At 34.5% G+C, this 12,795-nt stretch overlaps 1 protein-coding gene across 1 annotated transcript in view; it reads left to right on the forward strand.

Moving 5' to 3' along the window:
• LOC118746826 overlaps positions 1 to 12,795 on the forward strand; it is a 304,681-nt gene that overhangs the window by 276,673 nt on the left and 15,213 nt on the right. Inside the window, 4 exon segments of the mRNA XM_036480764.1 lie at positions 6,634 to 6,829; positions 11,454 to 11,590; positions 11,811 to 11,936; positions 12,006 to 12,110. Coding sequence (XP_036336657.1) covers positions 6,634 to 6,829; positions 11,454 to 11,590; positions 11,811 to 11,936; positions 12,006 to 12,110 — 564 coding nt within the window.

A 12,795-nucleotide genomic window follows, 5' to 3' on the forward strand; every position in this document is an offset into this window, starting at 1 on the left:
AAAAACAGCTTGACTTTGTTTCAATCGCATACCTACAGATCCAAAAAAATATATAAGTACGTATGTATGTATTTTACGCTTGCACATTTTGCTAAGTTGAGCTTTGTCATTTTCCAGCTGAGTGGGATGACGATCGCTCTGCGAGAAATCTTCTTATTGGTTAATTGCTAGAGCAACTGAACCTGGGTCCTAGCACGCACCTCTCACCACCCGGCTTTGGTAGCCCCGTAAAAGTAGTTTCGCTTAAGTACATACATATATTTTTTGCTTACAATCGTAAAATTGAAAAACTCATTTCAATTTGATATACACACTCTTTTTAAGTCTTCCAAAACAAGAAAAGAAAAAACAAAATCAATAGATTATTTTTAATGCAGAAAAACTTTTTAAACAAACTTTTGAAATTGTCCGCTTGTTGAGAATCAGAAGGCAAATTGCTTTTGCAATCGAATCACGTACTAGATACGCAGTAAACATCGCTATAGCTCCAAGGCGTGTCATCGTACAGCATTGCGCAACATTCCCATGCATTCCTGGCTAAATGTAAAGGACAAAGGACACAACACAGCCACATGTCTGCCAACCGGCCCACCGGCCAACCAGCCAGGCAGTAAACCAACGGAAGAACTAACCAAACCCCGAAACCAGTGCAGCATCAATCACCGCAAGGTGGTTACATTCGTAAAAGCCTCAACTCTTCAACAAACATAAGTACATAAGTACACTTCTCTATGAATGGACACGTGTATGTGTGTTTGTATTTTGTGTATTTCAATATGTATGCATGAGTGAGTAGTAAATGAACACCGAGAGGCATATAACTAAAAAAAAATGAACAACGGGATATGCTTTTTGACACCAGTAAACGAGTTTATTTATATGTTTACGTGCTTATATGCAGTTATGTGTGGACAATAGGGTGATCCAAAAATGCATGTGAAAAAGTAAAGTCGGAATTTTTATGATCCCCCCTAGGATTGTTCTATACCGAAAAAAATATATCCCTATTTTTTATTTTGAAATCAAAAAATATTTTGCGGTCGCTCAAAGAGTTCCATGCATTTTATATGGGAGAAAATTTATAATAAAATACATGGAAAACCTTGAGCGCTTTGAGCGACCTCTAAATATTTTTTTCATTTCAAATTAAAGAAATATGGGGTATATTTTTTCGATATGGAACAATCCTAGGGGGTGAGAGCATTAAAATTCCGACTTTACTTATTTTGGAGCACCCTAATGGACAAACATACGCTGGTGGCAGAAATAATAAACTCGCCTTATTTTGACCAGCTTTGGCTTTATTATTTGGTTTATTTATTGTTATATATATATTTTTTTTTATAAAAGTCTAGCTAGTGCAAGTATCAAGTGGCTAGAAAATATCGCAGATTTTTTGGGATTTTTTTTTTTCTTTTGACGCTTCTAGGCATTCTCTTGTAGGTGTGTTTTTATCTAAGCTTTAACCAAAACCATATAAACCACAGTTTCAAACTTTATGAGAAATTTAGGAAAATTCAAAAAATTTTCATCAAAATTTCAACTGAATTTTCAAAATCTGAATTTTTAGAACATTTTTGGGCATGCGACTAAAAATCCCGTTGATTTTTGAGATTTCTTTTTTTTTGTGATGGCCTTTTCCACTTTTTTCCATATAAGCATGAATTTCTTATAAAATAAAATGCGGGAAACCGTTCGCAAGAAAATTTCAATCAACGCCAGTTTTTGTAAAATTCACTTATTATAAAAAAAAAACACAAAAAAAGTCTCCAAAAAAATTCTCAAAAGTCAATGCGATTTTTTAGCCAGTGGACCTTTTCAAACGCCTAATTTTTAAGAGGACTTTGCTTCAGAACACAACAATCGTTCGTATGTATGTCAATTCGAAATTTCTGAGACTACTTTTCGTCTATTTCCGCGGTGCACGTATATAGGAAATTTCACTTTCAACTGTGTTAGCAGACATTTGTATGCGCTTAAAAATATTAAAGACTGGAAAAATATAATAAAAATCAAAAAGTTATATTAAAAAATTAAAAATTAAAAGTTTACTTCTCCAAGCGCCCTCGCTTGACTTGAATCGTACTAGCGAAGCAGTCAATGGCACTGTGAATATTCTTCGAAATTATAGAGAAAATGTTAACACACATTTTTCTGATATATTTTCCAAAGTTACCGATATCGCTAGGGAATTGGATTTTGACATTGTCCTTCCTCGAAGGGCGAATAGACAAAATTTTCGGGCTAATTATCGTGCGTCTAACGCTGAAGATTATTATCGAAAGGCAATATTTATACCGCTATTGGATAATATTTTGCTCGAACTCCGAGAAAGATTGCCGAAAGAGACATTAAACATTTTCAATTTGAACTTATTACTTCCATCTAAAATTGGGGAATATAAACAATACAATAAAAATTCTTGAATAAGTTGTTATGTTACTTAATTACATCCTTCATTTTACCAACATTGTAAGCAAGAAATAAGTATTTATATGTACATATATATTGCATTAATAAATCCAAGGTATAACTTTACATCTTGTGTTTTTTTATTTTTTATTTTAAGCAGTACATGCAATTGTTTTATTAGACCTTGCACCAAATTCACAAAATGAAAAGTAATATTATATTACAAAACACTTTACTTCACACTTCATAAAAAATACTCCAACCTATATTTGCATGACAAATAAATTAGGGTTAGATACCTGTAATTTAACGTTATTTGACAAGTTGATCCCAATCGCCCAACCCCCCAGGGAGGCAAAATAGGACTATATTCCCGAAAGGAGGACGGTTGGCAACTACATAACTGCGATAGGCAATATTTTTGAGAATCTAGATTGAATCGACTCCGCACGAATATTACTCATACGCCCCAGCATCATCGGGGCAATAAAAGGAGTGTTGTGAGCTACATAATACCGTACATATAGATTATATCGTCTAGGCATAAAGCGCAGGAAAAACTACAAATGGCACTAGAGGTTCATAATTATTGTGCTGTTGAAATTTTGCAATTAATAATATTTAAATTGAAAAAGAACAGCAATAACACTGTAAGGACGTTAAAATGACACAAAACCGCCAAGCCGCCTAAACTTAATTTTGTTATAATTTGCATCGTGAATAAAAAAAGCTTTAACAGGCAAAAAATATATAAACAAAACATTCTTTGTAATTTTTTTATTTGTACTAAAACCTGTTCTTTTATAAAAAAAAATTAAGCTACTAACGGAGAAAAATGGATAAATATAAAGAGAATGATATACATATTAGCTGAAACGAATGTTACCCATACGGTACACTCGCTTTTACATGGCCACAGTCGACATACTTATATATAGCGTATACTTCATGCAAAAATTCATTGCATATTTTCATTTTTCATTCACAATATTTTTATTTATACATGCATCGATTTTCGTCGTTCGTAGGTTGATTTTTTTTAGTAAAAGGACTGGCTTTATACAAATATTTTTTTTTATCTGTTGTTTTAATTTTTTTCGTCACCTGAAATGCAAAAAGACATAACAAACATCATCGTTGGATTGCAAAAAGTCATAACTAATAAAAAATTCAAAGTTCATTTTCACTTCTATCATATAAATCATTTAATCGAATTACAACTGCCCACATCATTTTATGAAAAAAAAAAATAAAATATTAGTCACGACTTTTTCCATTTCATTTACGATGTTGTTACGTCTTTTTGCATTTCAGGTAACGATATGCAGGCCCACAAAAATAATTAAAAAAAAAACAGTTTTTCTAGCATATATCGACGGTACTTTGGCAAAACTCACTACCTGGTATCTGGTTAAAATCAATTCAAAATAAGCTTTGAACTACGATGATTCATTATATTTTATTCTTAATTACTAAAACGTAATTAATCTTTAATATCAGATCAAAAAGTTATTACAAATGATTTTTTGTTATTTTTTGTGGATCTGAATGAATGCTTAACCTACAGCCTAACCCAACTTAGGTCGTTTATTACGGATATACGTTTCGGTTTTTGTTTTTCAAATATCCTCTTGTTTTTGGATTTTTCGTGTGACATTTGAAAATTTACATATCTATGTTCATATGGAATAGTAGCTTATGTCGAAAGGCTGGCTTTAGTATAATGCGACATTCGCAGCATTCGATTGCGAATGACTCACTGGCGCCGAGCCGTTTAAGAACTTTTGGCAAATAAACGTACAAGAAATAACTGCGATACTAGACAATATTCTCATTAAGTCTCATCAAAAAATTCCTTGTGGTTTAAAGAATAAAGGGAATGTTGCATTATACATATTGGAAATTTTCAAGGATAGAATTTTAAAAGGACATTTTCTAAAATGTTAATTTTCTCTTTCATTTCTTGCCAATATTAATCATGAATTAATTTTGACATCTAAGAGAAAACCTTAAAACGCAGTTTTACTATAATTGGTCCCTATTTTCGCGAGCATATTGATTCTGCTGAGTGTAAATTTTACTGTCGCGCAGAGTAATATGTATTACATAAAATACGTGCCTTTGAAAGGCGTTGGAATTCACTTTTTGAGAATAAATTGTGAGGAAAAGGGCGCTTGTCTTTTACACTCGCATATTAGCTTTTTGGATGGCTGCGCAGACCACTTCGGGTGTTTACAGGGACCAAAGGTTAAGAATCACTGATTTATAGAGTAACTTTTTAGCAAGAAACTATGGGGCGTTTTCATAGTCAAAATTAAGTTGGTACTTAAAATTAGTTGCAAATTTTTTGACAGATGACCCATTACAAATTTTGTCAAAAATCTACCATTAAATTTAAGTACTAAATTAATTTTAACTATGAATACGCCTCTATATTTTTGTGAAATTTTTTAACTGTTTTGGATCGCACAACGCTGAAACCGGTGCACCGCGGTGTATATCCAAAGCAAGCTTGACGGAAATTTGTCTCTAAATACATTATCTTCACACCCTCTCGAAAAAATCAACCAACACCAACAGATACTCAACTAACTTTCCCATCCAAGCTTAGATTGTCGAAATCAGAGCCCATGGACCATTTACAGCCTTGTTAGCGTTATTGCTCGAATATTATAAAAGTAGCGCAATAAATGTCCTTGCAAAATGAATTCTACATTGTAAAAAATATATCGGTCAAAATCAAATTAGCTCGTACTAAATTATTGAGCGGCTTGAAATGCCTATTTTTGCATCCATAAGTAAATGCATGTTTGTGAGCGTGTTTTTCCAATGCTGGCGAACATTTTTATTTCATAAGCAAACTATGCTTACAGTTTCACTGCCACTTTGAAAACAAACTTCTACTTGCTTGTACAACAAGATTATGCAACATTTACAAGTGCATACTTAACGGCCGCCAATGTTAAAATCGCAAGCTAAAGATTCCTTTCCAATGGTGGATTATAAGTGTAGAAGCTTGAAAAGTAAATTGGTAGGCACTCACATCACAGCCACAAACACACTGCCAAACTGCATGGGTTCACAACAAATAAAAGGTAACAACAATAGCAAAAGAACAAAAACGTGCAACGCAACAACACAGCATTTAAATAATCATTTTGCAACGATTTCTCGCCTTCCTTTAATACCTTTGGTTGATGCTGCTGCTGCTCCTACCGCTCCTGTTGTGGCCCCATTGTGAAGCGTTTGTGGGCACTACTTTTATTGTTTGTTAGTTGAAAAGCTACAATATTGTTGCTGTTATTGTCGTTGTTGTTGCAAGGCAAATGGTGAATTTGATGGCATCATTTGTTGGCGAGTTCCTGTAAGTTTAGTGCACTCAATACCCTTGCCTCGAGACATAGTAGCAACCACCATAGCCAACGCCAACGCCAACGCCAGCGCCAACGCCATCACCATCACCATCGACAGCATCCTCAGCTCAGTGTTGGTTTGCTTGAATGCAAGTGCGAGCACCTACATACATACATACATACACATATACATACAGAGGAGCTACCTCTCCTTTGGTCACTCCGATTTAGCTGCTGTAGAATAAATGAAGCGTTTTGAAATTCACAGCACACAAAGTAGCTGGCAGTGCAGGAAATAAAGTGAAGAGGATATTTAAGCAATTGAAAGCAGGCGCGCTCGATTCGTTCAACCACAATGGCCGACCAGCAACACCAAATAGCCACCGACGCGACGCCAACAGTTGAACTCACCCCTTAACGCCACCGCTTCCGTATATTTGACTACATAAGCTAAACTGAAAGCGTCAGCTGAATAAAGTTTGTGAATGCGCGGTGACGACGACGGTGTTGGTGATGGTGTTGGCGTTGGTGTTGGCGTTGGTGTTGGTGACTGTAGCAAAATGCACTCCATTGTAAAGTACTGAGCAACCGCAGGGAATTGCTGTCAATTATAAAAGTGGGTGCCTATGATGTCGTCTCAGCCGACAATGGGGTGACGTAAAAATGGCAAAGTTTGGATGATTTGAATATTTTTTTTGAAATTTACTAGGAGTATATTATTTATTTGCGTGCATATTTGCTAACTAATAACACAAGGAATTTAAGCAGAAAATGCTAGTACTGCTCATCTTAGAAATTTAAGTTCAAAGTTTTTTCTTATAATAAAAATCATATTCATTGAATTCATATATGTATTCACTATTTACAGATGTTTGGTTACACTGGCAAATGGGGCACCTGGTTCACATTGGTACTGGTGCAATTGGCAATTATGCTGGGCTTCGCTTGTCGCGTATCTGAGTTTCCTTGCAAGGGTAATAACAACATTTGCATACCATTGGACAAATTCTGCGATGGACGTGCGGATTGTGAAGATGGCAGCGATGAGCCAAAACATTGTTCGGGTGAGTAAATCGTAGAAGGAAACTTGTCTAAAACTTATTTAAGAGCAAAAGTGGAGTTGCTGTTGATGTTATCTACTACTATGTATGTACGTATGTCGAAGTGAAATGTTGAGCTAAGAAGACGTTTTAAGACATAGAATGAAACAATACGTAGAAAAGTAATAAATAATGTTTTTTTTAAGAAAAAGTTAGGATTTGAAATCTGCATTCTACAGGGTAGCTAATGAATATTGCTACTTTAGGAAACTACATATAACTTGTTGCTTAATTCATGTAATTTATTTTTTAACTGCCAAAAAATCAATTCGTCGGAATATTTTTTTATTATAATAAAGTGTAATTTTAAGTAGCTAGAAATTACCGTGGATTTTTGGCAATTCTTTCACGCAGTCTCTTCCATACAAAAATTTTTTTTCGAAAATACTTTATATGGAAAAAATGCAAAACATCTTTAACAAAATAATTTTCAAAAATCAACGCGATTTTTGACTTAATGGGCTGCAAAACTGCATACTCAAAAAAATTCTAAAAAATCTGATTAAAAAAGTGAAAACTTTCATGAAAATTTGCTGAATTTTCGCGAGTTTTGCACAAAGTTAAGGAATTATATTTTTATGTTTTTTATTGTAGAATGAACCATATTTTTATACAAAATTGGCGAAAAAATATTAGAATAAAAATTGTTGCATATATTGGAAAAAATTTGCTGTGCCAATACTTAGTTCCGGCAGTGTATGTTACCGCACAACTTTGAACCATGTTAACCGATTTTAAAAGGAAGGGTGGTTTCTCAGAGGTGGTCCCATACTAATTTGGTTTAGATCCGATCATTGGATTCTGAAGAAATTAACGGTAATCTTAAAGTTTTATATGAGAATTAAAGTCGGTTTTGTTGTTTACTTAAACATGACTTGTTATTTATTCATTTTAGAAATTGACTATTTTTGTTAATTGGTTTTAAAAGCAATTGAATTTAAATGGCCTCCAAGGTCGGTGATGCGTTTGTGATATTTTATTAAAAGGTTATGCATTACTGACATAGTGGGAATCGCCTCAATTGTCATTCGTATGGATTGCTTTTAAATCCGAGGTTCCCAAACTTTTTTCCCGAAGACCACTTTCATAATTTTACTGGTTTTAGTGGACCCCAGCCACTACATTTTTAATATATCCCAAAAACCGTCAAAAAATTTTATCATTAGTCCTAATGTTGGAATTTTCGCCGCGGCTGAGTTCTAACCCTAAATTCGGAGTGGTGAAAACAAAAAGCAAAATATCATATTTTCTTGTGTTCTATTTATTAACAAAATATAAATACAGACTTCCAAGTTTTTTATTATCACTCCAATTTTATAAACTCAGAGTGCTATCGTTATTTACGCTCTCTTTACTATAAACTTCTCATAGTTTATTCGTATTTATGGCATTACTTTTAATTGCATCGCTTCGAGTCATAAATTAATGCTCACTCACATTTTTAAAACACAAAATTTTAAACAACAAAACCGCAAAACTTTTTACACCAAACTTTTAATTCAGAAACTGACAATTGAGAAAAGACCGAATTTAGAAAAGTCGATGACGAACAACCAAGCAAGCTGCGCATCAAATTTAGAGCATACATCAAGGCGAATTTATACCAGGTGGTGTTACTAGCTCAGCTGATTTTGTGTATGTGTTTCGCCGCACGGCTTCTGATATCAAATTGAAAAATTTTTTTTTGAATTTCTACACACACTCTTACAGATTTTGACAGTTTATACCGCCAAAGCAAAAACAAAACACATGTAAATTTTTGTTTTTGTGCTCCTGCTATCACCTTATATTAATTCGCCATTTCATACATAAAATGATTGCTCAATGAGCGCTCCATTCTGCTTCAATGAGTTTATCAACGATCAAAACTACTGAGAGATTAAAGCTAGATTAGCAAAACAGATAGGAAGCACTTTTATGAAGAGTAACATTTTCGAAAAAAGTGTTGGCTAGGGCCTTTGTGAATTAAGGTGTGGAAGGATACTACGGACTTCAACGCGTGAAAGTGGTGCACAATCCAAATCATAGTTTCATGGTTTCAATCTTCCATTGGCGTGAAATATAAGGAGCTCTAAATGAAATAAAACTAAATGGAGCAGATTGCTTGCGTAGGAAGAAAGCTATTACGTTTTTTTTTGTAGCATCTCTCAGCAGACACCCTTTTTTTTGTACAAAATACACACACACTTTGAAATTTATTTTTTTAAGGATTTTTTTTCAACAATTGTGTTAAGCTTGAAGAAATTTTTATGGAAAGTAGAACTATAGTAAAAACTAAAGCTGTAATTTCGGAGATCACCACATCCCCTTAAAATTTTTATGTAATTTTCGTTACCATTTTTGATGATACAATGTTAGGATGAGTGGTATTACGATTTCAAAAAAGGAGGAGTAAGACTATTACTGGAACGGTCACTAGGAAATTCTCTCGACAAGGCCCTAATTCGGTCTAGAGCTTGTCTAGATTTCAGTAACTGAGATTTTCTCGACAGTGCCATAATAGGTTCCGGCATGTAAATCCATTCTACAGATAATCTAGTACACAAAAATTAGTCAGAGATACTCATTTCTAGCGCTGAACAGATTCTCTCATCAACGGTTATCTTTCGTAGTGCCTGACACTACTATGCAATATCTTGACTTGGGTAACCGGTTCAGGTGCTAGGTAGATTTTCTGCAGTACGTTTACGTTGACAGCGCTTTAAAAGGGTAACCTTGACGACCACGGGATAGGTCGCCCTGAAATAAGTTTATTTGCTTAGAGCTTTCTGGCTCTAGCATTTAACACCTTGACTTGGGCAACTGATCCTGATGCTGGCCAGATATTTCTGACAATGACAAGGTTTTTCCTAATTATGTCTAGAATTGCAGAAAAAGCCCAGTCTTAGATTTTATATTAGGAACTCTATGGGAATTCTGAATGGTAATTCGACATTTTATAGACGGAAGTAAATGTCCATCCATTCGCGAATAGGTTTATTTGACCACTATCTCAGAGGTTTCCTCTCGCCCAGTAAATGCCTGGAAGGGCAGAATGTTCTTTGTTTCGGCGCGAGTAATGTGATGGATTTCGTAACACCCCATCGCCAAAGATAACCAAATATATGGCATACCAATTCTTCTAGTTCCAACGATTAATAACACAAAAAAGTTATAACAGCTAGCTCTCCTTCTGAGCACACACAACCGGAGTATCAACCAATGGAAGGGGCAGCAACAAAGTCCTTAAATCACTCGCCAGCAGCACCTGAGACAAAGTCAGAGAAATGCCCTTGGCAACATATAAGGCCGGCCGGCAACTACTGGCTGCAACGAGATAATTAATTTTATCTGAATTTTCTCATTTGAAAGATATTTGGTTTGAAAAATTTAACAGTGGCATCTTTTTAAGCAAAGACCTGCGATTCCCTGCGATTTTTGGACGCTCAATATTCAAATACATAATCCAGCAACCGATAATCTCAAATATTTATAAAAAGGTAATTTTCCGTTTAGCTTAAACAAATTTTAACTCACAAGGATAAAATTAAATTGCGTTATCAATAAAAAGTAATTTTTAAACCAAAAACACAACCGACTTGAATTCTCATATACAAATTTTGGAATACATACCGTTAATTTCTTTATGATCCAATGATCGGATCTAAACCAAATTAGTACGGGACCACCTCTGAGGCACCACCTTTCCGACAGAAAGAGAATTATCGAAATCGGTTGGCATGCTCCAAAATTATGCGGAAACATATTTAGTACACAAAAAAAGAATATTCAGACAAATTGATAATTTCCTCCTTTTTTGAAGTCGGTTAAAAAGTAAAAAATCTTAGTATATTGCCGAAGGAGGGGTGGATGTATCCCGCCATTCACCGCCCCCAGCTACGCCGCTGTCTCTTATTAAGTATTACATACAGTGACTCACACAATTGTTTACGTGTTGATTTGAATTTAATTTTCATCAAGTTTTTTGAGTTAAATTTTTTTTCTTATATCCGTCAGCAAAAAAAAATAAATATTAAAAATCAACGCGATTTTTTACACGCTTTAAACTTGATCTTCATGAGACTAAAACTTTTAGGGGCTATAAAACTGCATACACAAAAGTTTTGAAAAGATTCAGATTGAAAAGCTCGAAATTTTTATGAAAATTTTAAACTCTGATTTTTATGGTTTTGTCTAAAGCTTGGAGAATACTTTTATAGAAAAATAACAAAAAAAAAATTTCCTTGGAAAACGTTGTGAATATGTAAAAAAAAAAAAATCAACACGTGAACACTTGCGCGAGTTACTGTATATAAAGTTTTAAATTTAAATGCGCATTCAGCTTGGTGCGAATGAGGTTTAGTATTAACATATTTTACGAGTACAAATTAAAATTTTTTCATTAATTTTTGGTCTTCGTTGAGGAGGATATGCTACTCTGAACTTTTGCTTATTTATAAATTGTGGTAAAGCATTACAGACTGTACGTTTTTACATAGTTTAATGTACACAAATACAACTGCATATATTAATGAAAATCCTTTTATACCTATTAACATACATATAAGTATGTAAGTATGTACATAAATATTTTATTATCAATTTGCAGTTTGCAACCGAACTTATTACGGTGACATTGGTCGCACCTATACATTAAAAGTGCCAACACCACAATGGAGTCGACTGCCATTTTTATGTCACCTAACTTTCACAGCTTCAGGGCGTGAGCAAGGCGATATTGTGCAAGTAAGTACGATTAAATAGATACTATTTAGAGTATTGAATTCAAATTGAGCGACTATTAGGGACATTAAATTAGTGCATTTCTTTTTGAATAGGCAAACATACAAAAGTATATGCAGCAGCAAATACATAAATGTGTCCAAACTTTAAATTTGAATTTGCTAAAATTTATATTTCTGAAAATCAAAATTTTAAATTAAATTTTTATATATATTTTTTCCAGATTATCTTCGATAGTTTTACGGTGGGTCGCTTCGATGAAGGCATGGTGGACTCAGATATTGACGGTTACGAAAGCAATATTAACCCAGCTGGCGAGCTGCCAGGCTGTCCCGAGGGTTTTATGCAGGCAAGTTTTTATTCGAATTTGTTCATTCGAAAGAATATGTCAAAATGCTAGTTAATAAAATAATTGCAGCTGAGCGAACTGGGGCGTCCATTCACAGGCGGTTCTTGGTGCGGCAAAGCAACAGGGCCTCAATTATATTTTAGCGAAACATCGACAGTAACTGCATCTGTGAAGGTAAGTGTTAGAAGTTTTCACTATTTGAAGAGCTAGCAAGCTTTTAGGGAAATACCTTTTGCACGGATTTTAAGCTAAAGTTTTCAAGCTGAAATTGACAATGAGAAAAGCGGCAAATACTGCTGGTTATACATAAACATTCATTTTGACAGTCAGATAGATATTATGGCTCTACTTTCACGAACTACTGGTGTCACTGGACAGAAATATAATGAACGTAATGAAAGATTTGATGAGCAGGGAATCAAACGGCACCAATAAGAAGAGCAGATTCAAGACTTCTTGTAGGACTATCACTGCTAACCAGCAGCGCATACGTGCAAACCATGTCGGTGTCGGATTTACTCCAAATGCAAAACAAAATATGTTCCGCATCTTCCACGTTAACATAGACCGCAGCTTTTACAATATTCGTCGTAACGCGATTTGAAGCCCAGTTTTTCCTGCTTGTCCTTGTCTTGCTCACGCATTTCGTAATAATGCCGTTTTAAGCAACCATCTGATTTTAAGAGCAACCATCTCCTCGAAAAAGCTCCAAACGGCAGAGAATGCGCCTTTTTGCCTTACATTTTAGGAAGAGAACACCCGTTTGCCCTTATTTTAGATTCAAATACGAAAAGAAACAAGTAAGAACAGCACTGTCTTCGGCTATTTGAAAAAATGTATATATTCACAGCACACATAG

Source organism: Rhagoletis pomonella, unplaced genomic scaffold (genome assembly GCF_013731165.1).
Source record: "Rhagoletis pomonella isolate Grant_MI unplaced genomic scaffold, Rhpom_1.0 Rhpom_scaffold_00011, whole genome shotgun sequence".
In the NCBI taxonomy this organism is placed as follows: domain Eukaryota; kingdom Metazoa; phylum Arthropoda; class Insecta; order Diptera; family Tephritidae; genus Rhagoletis; species Rhagoletis pomonella.